This window comes from Schistocerca serialis, chromosome 8 (genome assembly GCF_023864345.2).
Source record: "Schistocerca serialis cubense isolate TAMUIC-IGC-003099 chromosome 8, iqSchSeri2.2, whole genome shotgun sequence".
Taxonomy (NCBI): domain Eukaryota; kingdom Metazoa; phylum Arthropoda; class Insecta; order Orthoptera; family Acrididae; genus Schistocerca; species Schistocerca serialis.
In genome coordinates, this window is record NC_064645.1 from 638519063 (window position 1) to 638537608 (window position 18546).

Consider the following 18546-nt stretch of genomic DNA (forward strand, 5'->3'; position numbering starts at 1 on the left):
CTGTGTCCCTCGAGTCTGCCATCCGAAAAGCCTTTTCCAGAAGCCAACACCTGGTTGCCATCTTTTTTGATTTACGAAAGGCGTATGACATGACCTGGCAACATCATATCCTTGCCACTTTATACAATTGGGGTTTCTGAGGCTCGCTCCTGATTTTTATCCAGAATTTCCTGTAGCTTTGTACTTCTTGTGTCCAAGTTGGTGTCTCCCATAGTTGCCCCTATATCCAGGAGAATAGGGTCCAGCAGAGCTCTGTATTGAGTGTGTCTATAGTTTTAGTGGCCATTAATGGTCCAGCAGCAGCTGTAGGGCCGTCCGTCTCACCTTCTCTGTATGCCAACAACTTCTGCATTTCATACTGCCTCACCAGTACTGGTGTTGCTGAGCGGCACCTACAGGGAGCCATCCACAAGGCGCAGTCATGGGCTCTAGCCCACAGTTTCCAGTTTTTTGGCTGCAAAGTTGGGTGTTATGCACTTCTGTCGGCATCGTACCATTCATCCAGAACCAGAACTTTACCTTAATGACAATCCACTCACTGTAGTGGAGACATTCCGATTCTTAGGACTGGTTTTTGACACCCGATTGACTTGGCCTTCTCACCTCCGTCAGCTTCAGCGAAAGTGCTGGCAGAAACCCAATCCCCTCTGCTGCCTGAGAAACACCAACTGGGGTGCAGATCGCTCTATGCTGCTGCAGCTCTACAGAGCCCTTGTTCAATCCCACCTTGACTATGGGAGTCTGGTTTATGGTTCAGCAGCACCCTCACCATTGCATTTACTCAACCCAGTGCACCACTATCCCATTCGCTTAGCGACAGTAGGTTGTAGGATGAGTCCAATGAACAGTGTCCTGGTGGAGGCCGGAGTCCCTCCATTGCAGGTTAGGAGTGCACAATTGCTCTCCAGTTATGTCACACACATTCATAGTTCTCCTGCGCATCTGAATTACCATCTCCTTCTCCCGCCCATGGCGGTTCATCTCCCGCATCGGTGGCCCAGGTCAGGGCTTACAATTGCAGTTCATGTGTGATCCCTTCTCTCCAAATTGGAGTCCTTGCCTTTACCACCTATACTTGAGGTTAATTCACAAACACCTCCATGGTGTTCACGTAGGCCGCGGCTTCGCCTGGACCTTTCACATGGCCCTAGGGACTCAGTTAACCACGAGACTCTCCGATGTCACTTCCTCTCGATTGTCGACAGTTACCGGGGCCATGAAGTGGTTTACACAGATGGCTGATGGTCATGTTGACTTTGCCTATGTTCATGGAGGACATATAGAACAGTACTCCTTGCCAGATGGCTGCAATGTTTTCACTGCAGATCTGGCGGCCATGTCTCGTGCTGTTGAGCACATCTGTTCATGCCCAGGTGAGTAATTTCTCCTGTGTATTGGCTCCTTGAGGAGCCTACAAGCTATCGACCAGTGCTACCCTCTTTATTCTTTGGTAGCGACCATTGAGGAGTCCATCTGTGCCCTGGAATGGTCCAGTCGTTCAGTGGTGTTTGTCTGGACCCCAGGTCACATCAGAATCCCAGGCAACAGACTTGCCGGCAGGCTGGCCAAACAGACTACGCGGAAACCGCTTATGGAGATTGGCTTCTCTGAAACTGACGTGCGTTCAGTATTACACCGCAAGGTTTTGCGGCTTTGGGAGATGGAATGGCATAACCTCACAACAAGCTGTGTGCCATTAAGGAAACAACGAGTATGTGGAAGATCTCTGTGCGTGTCTCTTGCAGAGACTCTGTGGTTCTCTGTCGGCTCCACATTGGCCATATGTGGCTGACGCATGGTTACCTCCTCCGTCGCGTGGACCCACCTCAGTGTCGCTGTGGCCCACGAATGACAGTCGTCCATCTCTTGCTGCACTGTCCACTTTTAGCCACTCTGCGGCAGACTTTTAACTTTCCCAGCACCCTACCTTCGGTGTTGGGTGACAATACCTCAACAGCAGCTTTAGTTTTATGTGTTATTTGTGAGGGTGAGTTTCATCATTTGCTCTAAGTTTTAGCACATGTCCTTTGTTCCTGTGTGTCTTCCACCCTAGTGCTTTCAGGGTGGAGGTTTTAATGTGTTGCAGAGTGGCTGGTTTTTCCTTTTTATCCTCATGATGTGGTTTTTCCCTTCATTCTGTTTTGTGTTGCAAGTCTCATTGCCTTGTTCTCACCCTTGTGTCATTGTTTCCTTTGGAACAAGGGACTGATGATCTTGTAGTTTGGTTCCTTCCCCCCTCTTTTAAACCAACCAACCTCTCGGCCCTCTTGCTTCAAGGAGATCATTGTGCTAGGTTGTGTATTGGGCACAGTCTTTTTCGCCACCACCATTTTTTATGTGGTAATCCTCCACCATTTTGTACCCGTTGCCATCAGCCTCTGACAGTTTGCCATTTCATTATGGACTGCCCTTTTTTCAACCACTTAACATTCTAATTTACATTTGCCATCTGAGATATAAGCTTTTTTAGCGAACGACGTGCGGGCTGCGACTGTGTTTCAATTTTCATCCGTCGTAGCATTATGGTGAAGGACATCTAATCTTTGGTTCGGGAACTCCGCTTTTAACTCCTCGCTTTTAACTCCTTTTTTGTCTTCGTGTTCTACGGTTCTGACACGTGTGCATATGTTGTTAGTTGTTTTTGTGCCCTGAAGGAAAACAAAACAAAAAACAACTATTGCTGTATATTTTGTTGTATGCTTTTGTTCCATCTTCTTATGACTCTTCTTATCCCCTTAGTGAAGAGATCTTTACGTGGACCATGAAGCCAGTTTTGTACTTTTTCCTTCAACTCTGTGTTATCATTGGATTTGCTGTCGTGCAGAGCCTCTGTCATTGGATGAAACAGATAAAAACCTGAAGGGCCAAGGACAGGGCTGTAAGGAAGATGAGATAGAAACTCTGAACCTTCTTTATCGGTAGTTTCCTGTGTCAGTTGTGCCGTATGAGCTTGAGCATTGAAATAAAGAAAGTGCATGCTCTTTATCTACTATCCCAGACATTTTCTCTTCAGTACAGGCTTAAATTTGTTCTCAATCATACCTGAACAGTATAGACTGTTGGTAATGTTCCTCCTCCAAAAAATCACAGAAAAGCGAGCTATGGCGCCTGGAAAGGTGGTTAACTTGACATTCCCCTCTGACGGTTGTGTTTTGAAGTCTCATGGACAGGTTATGCAGGTTGTTTCCACAGCATGCTTTGATGCTTATACACTGCCTGAAAATGATGTAGCTAAGTCTCATCATACTTTAAAACCCTGTCAGAAAATGCATCACCTTCGCTATTGAAACAGTTTTTGAGTTCAGTGCAAATGCAAAATCTCTATTCCTTGTGACGAATGGTAAGCTCTCAGGGAACCCACTTTGTGAAAGTGTTATAGTAGTTTGTTTTAAATGATGGAATGTACTGGGTGATCAAAAAGTCAGTATAAATTTGAAAACTGAATAAATCATGGAATAATGTAGGTAGAGAGATACAAATTGCCACACATGCTTGGAATGACATGGGGTTTTATTAGAACCAAAAAAATACAAAAGTTCAGAAAATGTCCGACAGATGGTGCTATAAAATTTCAGAAAATGTCCAACAGATGGCGCTTCATCTGATCAGAATAGCAATAATTAGCATAACAATGTAAGACAAAGCAAAGATGATGATCTTTACAGGAACTGCTCAATATGTCCACCATCATTCCTCAACAATAGCTGTAGTCGAGGAATAATGTTGTCAACAGCACTGTAAAAGCACGTCCGGAGGCATTGTTGTCAGATGTTGTCTTTCAGCATTCCTAGAGATGTTGATCGATCACGATACACTTGCAATTTCAGGTAACCCCAAAGCCAATAATCGCACAGACTGAGGTCTGGGGACCTGAGAAGCCAAGCATGACGAAAGTGGCGGCTGAGCACACGATCATCACCAAACGACGTGTGCAAGAGATCTTTCATGCATCTAGCAATATGGGGTGGAGCGCCATCCTGCATAATCATCATACATTCCAGCAGGTGTTTATCAGCCAGGCTGGGGATGATGCAATTCTGTAACATATTGGCGTACCTCTCACCCGTCACGCTAGCAGCTACAAAACCAGAATCACGCATTTCCTCGAAGAAAAAAGGCCCGATAACGGATTTTCAGTAGCCCAAATTCTGCAGTTGTGAGCGTTGACAGACCCTCGGAGCGTGAAATGAGCTTCGTCGGTCCACAACACATTACTCTACCAATCGTCATCTTCCGCCATCTTTTGAAACGCCCACACCGCAAATGTCCTCCGCTTCACTAATTCGCCAGGTAACAGTTCATGATGCCGATGGATTTTGTACAGGTAGCATTGGAGGGTACGCCTAAGTGCCAACCAAACAGTAGTGTATGGAATGCCAGTGCGACGTGCGACTGCACAAGCGCTGACTTCCCCGAGCATAGATGAACCCACTACAGTCTCCATTTCTTCCTGAACTGTCTCAGCAGCTTTATGCCCTGTGCTCAGTCGGCCACTACGGGGTCTGTCTTCTAAACAACCCGTGGCTTCGAACTTCGAAATCATTCTCGCCACAGCTGCATTTGCCAACGGACCTTTACACATTAGAATCCCCTTCCTATGGTGAAAGGATCATAACGCTGAACTAGCACATTCCCCATTCTGATAATACAGCTTCATTTAAAGTGCCTTTTCGGGTAACGTCAACATGCTGCGACGGTTGGCGCATCTGATTCTCTCTCTCATTACAGCTTCTTTTATACATGATTGTCATGCGCAGTCACTGACGTTTTGCTTTCCACTGCCATCTGTCGTACATTTTGTGAACCTTGTTTTTTCTTTTTTTTTTTTTTTAATACACATGTCATTCCAAGCATTTGTGTCAATTTTTACCTCTATCTACATTATTCCGTGGTTTATTAAGTTTTCACATTTATACTGACTTTTTGATCACCCGGTATTATACCAACACTTACCCAATGTTTTTCAGCAATTTGTTCAATTGTAAGTCATTAGCCTTCTTGATTAAATTAATAATACAGATTTGCACTACAGAGGTTGATACTGCTTCCAGATGCCAAAAGTGTTGATCACTGGTTACAGTTTTGCAGGTACCTTTAAACTTTTCCACCAATGAATAAAAACATGTGGTTCATGCAACTACTGCCATAATATTTGTTTATCTGAGAGAAAATTTCTTCGAGCAGGCACAACACCTTAGGTGTTACATTTACATAAATATTATTTGAACAAATGATGAACACTTTCCACTAGGTGACCATTTAACACTTAACGAAAGTTTCCGTTTCCTGCAGTACACATTGCCCTCATTATGCATATATTGATTGTAAATTATTGATGAACTTTTTAGAAGGATACAGTAAAGTATCAGATTAGTAGGAACCTGAAAGTTTTGCATTTGTGATAAATACAAATTTTGTAATATTCACTATTTCGTTGTGAATTGTGCGCAGATGAACTATTTTGTCAGAGATAGTTAGAAGTAACTTTATTTTCTGCAGGTAAATGTTGAAAAAGTAACCAGTTTCCCTTACTAGTATTGCGCATCATCTGTGGCAGCACAGTTTGTGAAATGAATGTGCTTAAAAATGAATTTGCAAAATAAAAGAGCACATCTGTGTATGAATGTGACGACATATCAGTGCATTCATAAGTTACACTCCAGTCCCTCATCAAACAACAGGTGGTTGTGCGGCCCTTGTAAGACATGCTGTGTATGGCAAAGCTGAACTCAGCCTTGGGACTTAACATCATAAAACAAAATGAAAACAAAAACAGAGGTACTTTTGTCTGTTAGGTAAAGTTGGTATGATGCAAAATTGCAGGCACTATAACATGGCAGTATTGGGGTGTTTTGAACTATAGTTGAATTACGGACTGGTAGAGGTTGTGCCTGAACTACTTTGTTTACAATGTTGCCAACATCAGCACATAATTGCACAGTAATTGTTACCAAATGGTTTCTGCACTCTACTTTACTTTGTGTTGTGTATCTATCATTATTTTCTTTTCTTATGTTGAAATGAGCAAAGCGTGTAATCCTAGTGCTTCACATGCTTTGAGTACGACTTTCTCAGTACCAGAAGGGATAGGTAATCCATTTGTCAGTTCTCCTTTCCCAGAAAAACAGAACATGGGTCCCCCCAGGGTTTCCACAACTCTTTTGTGGATACGTGCGTTGTGAGCACGGGACCCCGAGTTAATGTGGCCCTCCTTCCTTTCCGGGCTGCATATCTTCCTTTTCCGCATCCTTCCCTATCCCCCATCTTTGCCCCCCCCCCCCTCCCCTCACTTCTGGCTCTTTCCTTCCCTTTCTCCCCCTCTGGGAGTATGGTTTGTGCCTACGTCCGGAGACGGACGCTCAAAACTGTTACAAATTCTTTGCTTTCTCCGCTTGCAAGTCTTCGTCCTTCCTCAGTCCTTCTCTTTTCCTTACCTCTTCTCTTTGCCCTTTTCTCTGCTGCGGCGTTTGAGACCCCTCTTCTTTCCTTTCCCTTTCTCTTTTTTCCTCCCTGTGCATGTCTGAAGGCCGACCCACGCATTTCCATGCGTAACCGGTGACAGGGTAACGCGTAATTCCCCGCCCCGGGTAGACGGGTAGGACACGTACGTACCCCCTGGTAACGGCCAGGCCCAGGGAGGGGTGATTACCCGAGCTGATACCTTCCGAAGGTGCCGATTGGTCCTTCTGTCCGTTTGTCGGGAGGTGTGACCTGAGGTGTGAACAATCACTTAAGGCGGGAGTGCCCTTAGTGAGGGCCCCCACAAGGGAGGAGCGCGCCATCGGAGACGCTGGTAATCATGGGGGTTTCTTCCGCAATGGTTTCCTCACCTTCCACTATGTCTGCTCACAAGCGTAAGTTCACTGAGTCTCAGCCACAGACAGTTCTTCCATCGTTGCCACAGTTCCTTGTTGTTTTTCGGTCTGACGAAGGTCACGACTTCTCCACGGTCAACCCTTTCATTATTCAGAAAGGTGTCGATGCAATTGCAGGTCCTGTAAAGTCCTGTTCCAGATTACGGAATGGCACCTTGTTGTTAGAAACAGTCAGTGCCCTCCAAGCACAAAAATTGCTGCGTACTTCACTGCTCCACACCTTCCCTGTCAGGGTTGAACCGCACCGCACTTTAAATTCCTCGCGTGGAGTCATTTATACATGCTCCCTCGATGGATTGTCTGATGAAGAAATTCAGCACTACCTGTCTGATCAGGGCGTAACGGCTGTTCATAGAGTTATGAAAAGGGGTGACACGAACATCATTCCAACCCGCACTGTCTTCTTGAGATTTGACAAAGTTCAACTCCCATCGAAAATCAAAGCAGGCTATGAGATAATTTCCATTCGCCCTTACGTCCCAAACCCTACGCGTTGCTATCGGTGTCAGCGGTTCAATCACACCAACCAGTCCTGTTCCAATCCGGCCAAATGTGTTACGTGTGGCAAGGATGCCCATGAGGGTGCTTGTCCACCTCCATCCCCTCGCTGCATCAACTGTATGGGTGACCACGCTGCTTCCTCTCGCGATTGCCCCATTTTTAAAGACGAAAAGCTCATCCAGGAAATCAGAGTGAAGGAAAAGGTGTCGACCTTTGCTACTCGAAAGTTATTCGCCAGTCGACAGCCCACCATGCCTCAGACAGGAAAATATAGCACTGTCCTTGCTTCTCCTCGGCCAACAAAGGAGGTGGCCACGCAGACTTGCGACCTCACCTTTAGTACCACGGTCGTCAGATCGGCCAGCGCAAAGATCGCCTGTTCAACCTCACCACTTTCGCCTGCCCACTCTATGGCTCACCCTTCATCGGGTTCTGCTAAATCTCGAGCCCACAAGTCAGACACCAAGACTTCGAAAAAAGAGCATATCGTGAAGATTTTTTACGTACCCCAACTTCACAACCATCGGTTCCCCCTTCATCTAAACATCATATTTCCAAGAAGGCTAATAAGAAACCCAGTTCATCTCCTTCTCCACCAAGGCATGTCCCATCTAAAGCACCACCTGGCGGAAATCGCCCTCGGCCGTCTTCTGTGTCGCCGAGGCGCACTGCTGGCGGCCGATCAAACGGCCGATCGCTGGTGGCAGGAGCTGCTCCTGAACAATCTATGGATCAGGATCTTCTGCCTTTGGCTGAATGCCATTCCATGTTGTCGGTCGCAAGCTCTGAGCAGTCGTTGAGTTGACGGCAACCTTGGTCACATTCCTCCATTTTCTGTTCACCCTATGTCCATTATCCACTGGAATATCGTGGCATTCGAGCCAATCGGGACAAATTGTCGATCCTCTTATGATCCTACTCGCCGGTCATCTTCTGTCTTCAGGAAACAAAGCTGCGTCCCCATGACCGCTTTGTTCTCCCCCATTTTCAGTCCGTCCGATTTGATCTCCCCTCTGTTGAAGGCACTCCAGCCCATGGAGGACTCATGATTCTTCTCCATGATACTCTCCATTATCACTCAATCCACTTAAACACTTCCTTCCAAGCTGTCGCTGTCCGTCTTTCCCTTTCTGGATATACCTTTTCTCTTTGTACTGTATACATTCCATCGTCCACACCAATGGCACGAGCTGATCTCCTTCATCTTCTTGGTCAGCTTCCACCCCCCTATTTGCTGGTTGGGGACTTCAATGCCCACCACCCGCTTTGGGGATCTCCACATCCTTGTCCACGTGGCTCACTATTGCTAGACGTCTTCCATCAAGCGGATCTAGTTTACCTCAACACTGGGGTCCCTACATTTTTGTCTGCCTCCACGACAAATTTCTCTCATTTGGACCTTTCGGTCGGTACCGTTCCGCTAGCTTGGCGCTTCGAATGGTTCGCCCTTGATGATACACACTCTAGTGACCACTTTCCATGTGTCCTTAGACTGCAGCCTCAACTGCCATATATGCGCCCGCGACTCTGGAAGTTTGCCCAAGCCGATTGGACACTTTTTTCGTCTCTAGTGACATTCGATGGCCGTCACTTTCCTAGCGTCGACGATGGGGTCACACTTCTTACAGACGTTATTCTTACAGCTGCGGAACGTTCAATACCACGCACCTCCGAATTGCCCCGGCGCCCCCCAGTTTCTTGGTGGAACGTGGCATGCCGTGACGCAATACGTGAGCGGCGACGTGCTCTTCGCGTTTTCCGCCACCATCCTACTTTGGCCAACTGTATCCGCTATAAGCAGTTCCGTGTGCGATGCCGTCGCGTCATCCGCGATAGCAAGAAGGCAAGCTGGAAATTCTTTACTAGCTCATTTAACAACTTCACTCCCTCCTCGGAAGTTTGGAGTCGGATTCGACGGTTATCTGGCGCGCGTAGTGTCTCCCCGGTCTCTGGGCTCACTGTCGCGCGTGATACGTTAGTGGACCTCGTCGCAATTTCTAACTCCTTGGGTAAACACTTTGCTGCGATTTTGAGCTCTTCAAATTACCCGCCAGCGTTTCTCCCGAAGAAACATGCAGTGGAAGTGCAACCTCTTGCTTTCTCCTCTCCAAATCGCGAAAGCTATAATACTGTTTTCTCCATGCGGGAACTCCAACATGCACTCTATTCTTCTCGCTCCTCCGCCCCAGGACCGGATGGTATCCACATCCAAATGTTGCTGCATTTATCAACCCATAGTCTGCGTTACCTCCTTCGCATTTGTAATCGAATTTGGACCGACAGTACTTTTCCCAGACGATGGCGGGAAGCTATCGTCGTTCTTGTTCCGAAACCTGGAAAGGACAAACATCTCCCCTCTAGCTATCGCCCCATTTCTCTCATGAGTAGTGTATGTAAGGTTTTGGAGCGTATGGTGAATTGCCGTTTAGCTTGGTGGCTGGAGTCCCGCAGTCTTTTAACACCTGCCAAATGCGGTTTCCGAAAGCATCGTTCTGCAGTTGACCATCTTGTTTCTCTCTCCACTTACATCATGAACAATTTTCTCCGGAAACGCCAAACAGTAGCAATATTTTTTGATCTGGAGAGAGCATACGATACCTGTTGGAGGACAGGCATCCTCCACACACTGTTCTCTTGGGGCTTTCGAGGTCGGCTGCCCCTTTTTCTTAGCGAATTTATGGCAGAGCGCACATTTCGAGTGCGGATGAACACTACTCTCTCCCGTACTTTCTCCCAAGAAAACGGGGTACCCCAGGGCTCCGTGCTAAGTGTTGTACTGTTTGCCATTGCCATAAATCCAATTATGGATTGTCTCCTTCCTGATGTCTCGGGCTCCCTCTTTGTGGACGATTTTGCAATCTACTACAGCTCTCAACGGACCAGCCTTCTTGAACGACGTCTTCAAGGATGTCTCGATCGCCTCTACTCTTGGAGCATCGAAACCGGCTTCCGTTTTTCTCCCAGTAAGACCGTTTGTGTTAATTTTTGGCGATGTAAGGAGTTTCTTCCACCCTCCTTACATCTAGGACCTGTCAACCTTCCGTTTTCGGACGTCGCTAAATTCTTGGGTCTTATGTTTGACAGAAAACTGTGCTGGTCCTCCCATGTTTCCTATCTTTCAGCTCGCTGTCTGCGATCCCTCAACACCCTCCGTGTCCTGAATGGTACCTCCTGGGGAGCGGACCGAATGGTCCTTTTGCGCCTCTATCGCGCCTTAGTGCGCTCGAAATTGGACTATGGATGCATAGTTTACTACTCTGCTCGGCCGTCTATTCTTCGTCGTCTCGACTCTATCCACCACCGTGGATTAAGTTTAGTGTCTGGAGCTTTTTACACCAGCCCTGTGCAAAGCCTTTATGCTGAGACTGCTGAACCTCCGCTGTCCAGTCGGCGAGCAGTCCTTCTGAGTCGTTATGCTAGCCGTCTGTCTTCCCTGCCTGCTAATCCAGCCCATGACATTTTTTTCGACGCCTCCTTTGATGTAGGGTACGCAGGCCACCCCTCCTCCCTACTACCACTGGGAGTCCGCTTCCGTCAACTTCTCCATTCTCTTTCCTAAAACCTTCTTGACAACTTGGGGTACAGCACCGCATTGGCTCCATCCCCGGATCTGCCTGCTCCGTGACCTTTGTCAATTTCCCAAGGATGGTATCCCTTCACTTGTTTATCGTCGGGCATTTGCTGCTCTATGTGCACAAATGAAGGAAGCCACATTTATTTACACTGATGGCTGGAAAACATCGTTAGGTGTAGGGAGTGCCTATATTGTTGGCGACACCCCAAATCAATTTCGGCTTCCCGACCAGTGTTTGGTTTATACTGCGGAGCTTTACGCTGTTCTCCAGGCTGTCCACTATATCCGCCGCCATCAGCAGATACAGTATGTTATCTGTTCAGATTCTCTCAGCTCTCTCCTCAGTCTCCAAGCTCTTTACCCTGTCCACCCTCTGGTCCACCGGATTCAGGACTGTCTGCGCTTGCTCCACCTGGGGGGCGTCTCGGTGGCGTTCCTCTGGCTCCCAGGACACGTTGGTATCTGTGGAAATGAGGCGGCCGATATAGCGGCCAAGGCTGCAGTCTCTCTTCTTCAGCCAGCTATTCAGTCGATTCCCTTCACCGATCTACGGAGCGTTTTATGTCATCGAGTTTTTCTTTTATGGCACGCCCATTGGTCGACACTTCCCCATAATAAATTGCGGGACATGAAAGCTCTTCCTTGTGCTTGGACCTCTTTCTCCCGAATGCGTCGTCGGGAGGAGGTAATTTTAACTAGACTCCGGATAGGGCACTGTCTTTTTAGCCATCGACATCTTTTAAGCGGCGATCCTCCTCCACTCTGTCCCCACTGCTCTCAGTTGTGGACGGTAAGACACCTTTTAATTGAGTGCCCCTATTTTACTCCGTTACGTGCCCGTCTACAGCTGTCGCCTGATATATCGTCCATTTTAGCAGATGACACGCGCTTGGCCGATCGCGTTCTCGAGTTTATTAGTGCCAGTGAAATGACGTCAGTCATTTGAAACTTTTTTTTGGGAACAACCAACCCCTTTCCGTAGTGGATTTTTAAGCCTTTCTTCTGCTTTTAGTTTCTCCAATTTTTGAGTTTCGTTCCCATTTCTGCTGGTTTCCATTTTCGATTTTTACTGTTTCCTAAGTCACGGACCTGGCGCTAATGACCATAGCAGTTTTGCGCCCTAAAACCAAAACCAAAAAAAAAAGGACATGGGTGTAGGCTGACTGACCTGTGAAAGGGAGATGGGGACTTGTTACCCTCACAGCGCTCTTCACCTATCAGGTGTCCGAGGTTTCCTTGTGCTCGCTGCCTCCTACTACACTTGTAGTGTCTGCACTGTAGATACCATGCTGAGTTTCTTCATATAAAGTGCAAATAGTTATTTTCTGTCCTACTTCCACACGAAGCACCTTGTTATTCTGTCTGTAGCATCGTCAAGTAGGGCTCGCATGGTCTGTAAATGGGATCTGCAATATGTTATCAGTGCTTACATGCAATAGATTTGAGACAAGTGTTGTGCAGATTTCGTAATTATCAAACTGGGTGGGAAAAAGAAAAATAATGTCAAGAATCATCTTAAATCAGAGTAGCAGTCCACTGTCTGGCGAGAAAATACTGCTGCTTCTCAACAGAAACAATCATTTTCTGACAGCTTAAATAGTGTCGAGGAAAAGAAACTAGCACATACTGCTACAGAACAAACAACTGCTAGTTTTTGCAGAATAAAATATTCCGCTCAAAAAGCTCTTATTGTGGAGGAGGAAACCATTTATTATTATTATTATTGTATTGACCAACTGGGATCATGTTAACAGCTTCAGTTCCTTTTCTTCCTTTGTTGTTGTTTACTATTTTTCCAGTATTCCCTCATTTTCTCCCCATGAAGTCTCTTCCCTTCTTCTGTCCATGTCCTTCCTGATTTTTTATTTCTTCTGCTTTGAAAACCTTCCAAATTTAGTATTTTATTTTTAAAATGGTTTCTTTCTGCTAATTCTGATTCTTTGATGTTGTTTCTTCCTAGATCTTTTCTTACTTCTGTAATCCATGCTATTGTCGATTTCTTCTTCTTCCAGAAATATAGAAGTATTTGTTTTATTAGTCTATTTCCATCCATTCGGTAGAGGTGTCTGAAAAGGGTGAATCTTGTTTGGCCATTACTTCAGATATTTTCTTTCCATTTTTGTAGATCTCCTCATTACTTATTTTCCAACCACCTGCAGTTTTTATCGCACCCATTATTTTTCTAATAATCCTTCTTTCCAGTACTTCTAGTCTGTCCATCTTATAGTTCATCGTTACGCATTCAGATCCATATAAACATTCTGCTCGTACCACTGTGGTGTAGTGTTTTAGTTTTATTTTTCTAGATACACATTTCTTGTTGGAAATATTTTTGGTCAAACCATATGCTCTTTCCATTTTGTTAATTCTTACATCTATTGCAGATTTTTTCTAGTCAGCTCTGTTGTGTAGTCTCTCCAAGATATTTATTTACTCGCTCTATTTTACCTATTTGTGTTTCTATGAATTTTGGCACACTTTTTTATATTTGTCATGAATTTTGTTTTTTGAGCTGAAATTTTGAGACCAGTTCTGTTTCCCCCAGCCCCCAGGTGGTTTATCTGAATAACTGCTTCTGTCAGGTTTTCTGAAAGTATTGCAAAATCATCCGCAAAAGCCAAGCAGTTTACCTTAATTCCATTTGTTTTCCTTCCCAGAGTTATTGGTTCAATTTTGTGATTTTTTAGCTCCGAATTCCATATCCTTAGAATTTTTTCTAGAACACAATTAAACAGTTTAAAGGTGATAAACCATCACCTTGTCTAACACCAGTTTTTATTTCACATGGCTGAGATACTTCTCCCGTAAATTTGACTTTTAGATGTTGTACCTGTTAGTGTTTCATGAATTATATATGCTAATTTTGATTTAACTCCAAATTTTCTAATGACCTTATCTATTGTTTCTCTGTCTGTTTAATCAAATGCTTTCTTGAAATCAATAAATGATATTATTATTGGTTCTCTGGTTAACATTCAATGGCGAATTATTGTTTTTAAGTTAAAAATTTGTTCTGCACAGGATCTTCTCTTTCGAAAACCACCCTGATATTCTCCCAGTTGTTTGTCTAAAGTATCTACCACTCTGTTCAGGACAATTTTTGATAATATTTTGTATGCCACTGGCAGATGTGACACTCCTCTGTAATTATTGACATTTTGTTTGTCTCCCTTTTCATGTGTTGGGTGGATTAATGCTGTTTTCCATTCAACTGGAATCTTTTCAGTTTTCCAAATGTTCTCAAGAAGCAGTTGTAGATCCTTTATGATTCTTGGTTCTGACCACTGCAATAATTCTGCTGTAATGGAGTCTTCACCACTTGCTTTACTGTTTTTGAGTGTTTTGATGGCTTCATGAATTTCTATCTCTGTTGGTGTAAAATCTTCCTCTGGGTTTTGAGGTGCTGCTGGAAATTCTAATTTATCTGTTGGAACTGGACAGTTTAACAGCTTTAAGTATGTGTTTAAAAGTTTGGTAAAAATTTCCAGTATTATTTTTGGTGAAATTTTCTTCTATTTCAATAAGCTGAGAATTTTCAAAGTTTCTTTTGATTTTCTAGATTATTTTTGATGTTTCTTTTCTTTGTTGACTGAATTGTTCAAGGTCTTACTCTTTTTTCGAACATCTTCTTTTTCTCCATTTTTGAATTCTGTGTATTAGTGCTTCGTCACACTCCTCAATCCACCATGTCTTCTTTTTATACTTGGTCAATCCTGAAGTTTTCTCTGCTGCTTCAGTTATTTGCATCTGAAGTTCCGCATCTCGTGGTCGTGCGGTAGCGTTCTCGCTTCCCACGCCCGGGTTCCCGGGTTCGATTCCCGGCGGGGTCAGGGATTTTCTCTGCCTCGTGATGGCTGGGTGTTGTGTGCTGTCCTTAGGTTAGTTAGGTTTAAGTAGTTCTAAGTTCTAGGGGACTGATGACCATAGATGTTAAGTCCCGTAGTGCTCAGAGCCATTTGAACCATCTGAAGTTCACGCCAATCACCCTCTTTACTTGTCTCAGTTTCTTCTCTAAATTTTTATATATTTTCTATTGTAATATTAGCTGTAGTGGTGTTGTATCTGATCACTTTCTTGGTCACCTTTTTTTGTTTTAGATGGGAGAAATTTTATTTTAATCTTAGAGATATAATGATCTGAGTCGAATTCCCCATTTCTGACTATTTTAACATTCATAATTTCCGTGCTATACCTTTTAGATATGGCTACGTGATCCAGTTGAAATTCTCGTAGGTTTGAATTTGGATGTCTCCAAGTTTTGGCTTTTCTTGGTAGTTTGCAGAAATGTGTGGACATGAGTTTTAACTGGAACATTTTACACATATTGATCAGTCTTTCACCATTTCTGTTTATTATCCTTTCCAATTTGCACATTGAAGTCACCAAGAAGTATTTTAACAATCTTTTTAGGTATGATAGAAATTTCAGATTCTAAAAGATCCCAGAACTGATTTACTGTCTCCAGATTTCTTCTGTTGTCTGCATTTATAGGTGCATGACAGTTTATGAGGGTGTAACTTTTATTCTTGCACTTTATTGTTAACATAGATATTCTTTCTGAATTCGATCTAAATTTTGTTGCACTGTCTAAGGTTTTTCTGTTTACATAAAATTCTGTTCCAAACATCAGCATGTTTTTCATTATTCTCACTGCTGGTTTCCCTTTATAAGTTCTATAATGTTGTGTATCAACTATATACTCACCTAAGAATCGTGTTCCCTGGACTGCTATAATTTGTATATCATTCTTCTGCAAAAATAATTCATATTCCTTTTGTTTCCCAGTTATCAGAAGAGAATTTACGTTTGACGTTCCAAAGTAGTACTTCTTCTTGAACTGAATTTTGGAAGGCTTTTCAATATATGCCATCTCTTCTTCATCACAAATGTTGGGACTCCCAGAATCCTAGGTCTCATTGCATTACATGATGTAACAGTGGATTCCTCATCATGTTACCACCTGGGGTAGAGCATTCATTGTGCGAACTTTCCATTTTGCGACTTGAAGCTGTAAATTGTAAAGAGTTGGGAATCTGAAGTCATCCCTGAATTCCCAAAGTAAGACCAGGTTGTTAGCCTGGAATATTACTTATTCAACCACCACTAACATGTGGACGAGACACTGTCGGGGCACCACCACTAACATGTGGAACCGTCGTGCCCTCTTTCCACTTTGGCCTTGGACAAGAGGGTGCCTCTTCCACCAGCTCCACCGTACCGAAGTCCATCTTCTCCGCCTATGCTGCCATTGAAGTCTTCACCGTATCCCTGGTAAGGGGCCGTCACTAGGTACTATCACCCAGGCCAGGTGAACCACGGTTTTTTAATCCCGTAACCATTTACAAAAAAAGATGCTTATTTCACCAAAATAGGTGCTTGTTACACCAACGTAGGTTCTGATTTCTCTCAAAATAGACACAAATTTTGTTAAAAATAAATGCTGCATTTTCAGATCCCTACAGATACAGATTTGGAGGCATGTAATGAAAATAATCATTTGGGATAGGTTTAAACTGTGTGTTGTGTCCGAATTGATGACAGATAACCCAAATTTGTTGCTATGAAACAGTGACTGGGCTACTGTTTCTACTTCATAACTTCACTCAGATGTTTGTACCTTCCACTTCATTGGAAAAATAGGCTCTGGTCCTGGCACGGTACACTGCTCTAATGTTTCACTAAACTAGAATAGAATGCTTCCTGAAATATGCATTAATGCAGATTGTAGTGACAGTAAGCATATAGTATATGGAAAAAAAAGTATTTTTCATTTCTTGGCTGGGTTGGAACATGTAGAGTTACAGGAGTTAGCTTAGTTGTACTGTGAAATTGAGTATTAACTCATCTGCAATTGTTAAATCTAGTGTGCATTATTAAAGAGTTATCAGTTATAAGAAGCAAAACTGTTTATCTTATCACCTCCTTACACACACAATTCTTGTTCATTGAAATTTGTGGAATTGTTTTTTTTTTTTTTTTTTCTTTTTTCTTTTTTTTTTTTTCTTCCATGTTTGCCGGTGTGTTATTCATATAACATATGATATTCTCAGTTTGTGTATGATCTCTGTTTAGGTTGCATTGGTGCGATGGACTGAGCAAGTGGGACTGGCTCTTGTTCGTAGAGATCTTGTAAGCATGCAGCTAAGAACACCAAGTGGTCACATCTTTTCGTACTCTATTTTGCAAATCTTCCCATTCACATCAGAAACCAAACGGATGGGTGTAATAGTTAAGGTAAGAAATTCAAAATGTAGAACAGTTTTATGTTAAGTGTTGATAAAGCAGTTTGCCTCTATTTATCTTATCAACTATAAAGGCCTTGGAATAGGAATTATCAGCAAATTTGTGCTAATGAGTATAACTTAACGACTGTTTAGTATAACACACACACACCATGGACTTTGCTGTTGTAGGGTGGCATGCATACCTCAGCAATAGGGGTAGCTGAACCATTGGTGTAACTATGTCAAAAGGTTTCTGTGTAAAGAGACCAGACTAATGTATAGTTTCTGAAGGGGCAATGGCATTTCACTAGTTACAGGGCCAACTGTCCAGTTAGTCATTAATGTATCCTTGTAATGTTAGCCTTGCACACAACCGAACAATAATGGATAACTTCTAGAGATAAAATAGTGAAATCATCCCAACAAAAATACATTGAAAAGACAAATCTCAGTGGAAGTCCTTTGATAACACTTGAGATTAAATTTAATCGATGAAAGAGGAACATAGAAATGCAGCAAATGAAGCAAGGAACAAGGAATACAGATGCATAAAAAATGAGATTGACTTCAAAGCACAGTGGCAAAGCAGAAACAACGCAAAATGGCAAAGCAGAAATGGCTAGAAGTGAATAGAAAGCTGTACAGGTAGAAGTATGAGTAGTAATAGTGAAGGTAAATGTTTTGTGAAAGAACATTAAAGTAACTTCTGGAGGAAAGAGAAGCTACTTTATAAATTTCAAGTGTTGAGATAGCAAGTGTGCACTAAGCAAATAAGGGAAGACTGAAAGATGGAAGAAATATACAGGGTGGTCCATTGATAGCGACCGGGCCAAATATCTCACGAAATAAGCATCAAACGAAAAAACTACAAAGAACGAAACTCGTCTAGCTTGAAGGGGGAAACCAGATGGCGCTATGGTTGGCCCGCTAGATGGTGTTGCCATAGGTCAAACAGATATCAACTGCGTTTTTAAAAATAGGAACCCCCATTTTTTATTACACATTCGTGTAGTGCGTAAAGAAATATGAATGTTTTAGTTGGACCATTTTTTTCGCTTTGTGATAGATGGCGCTGTAATAGTCACAAATGTACAAGTATGTGGTATCACGTAACATTCTGCCAGTGCGGACGGTATTTGCTTCGTGATACATTACCCGTGTTAAAATGGACCATTTACCAATTGCAGAAAAGGTTGATATCATGTTGATGTGTGGCTATTGTGATCAAAATGCCCCACGGGCATGTGCTATGTATGCTGCTCATGTTGGACATGCTGAACATTGCTCTTTGCCAATGGCTGCAGTGTTTTCACTGCAGAGCCGCTAGTCATCTTTCACACTCTTGAGCATATCCACTCGTGTACAGGTGACT

At 43.6% G+C, this 18546-nt stretch overlaps 1 protein-coding gene across 3 annotated transcripts in view; it reads left to right on the forward strand.

Moving 5' to 3' along the window:
- LOC126416765 (probable phospholipid-transporting ATPase IIB) overlaps positions 1-18546 on the forward strand; it is a 173583-nt gene that overhangs the window by 90405 nt on the left and 64632 nt on the right. For all 3 annotated transcript variants that reach the window (XM_050084607.1, XM_050084608.1, XM_050084609.1), the window contains one exon: positions 17023-17184. In XM_050084607.1, the coding sequence (XP_049940564.1) occupies positions 17023-17184 (162 nt within the window). The remainder of the gene's footprint in view (positions 1-17022; positions 17185-18546) is intronic.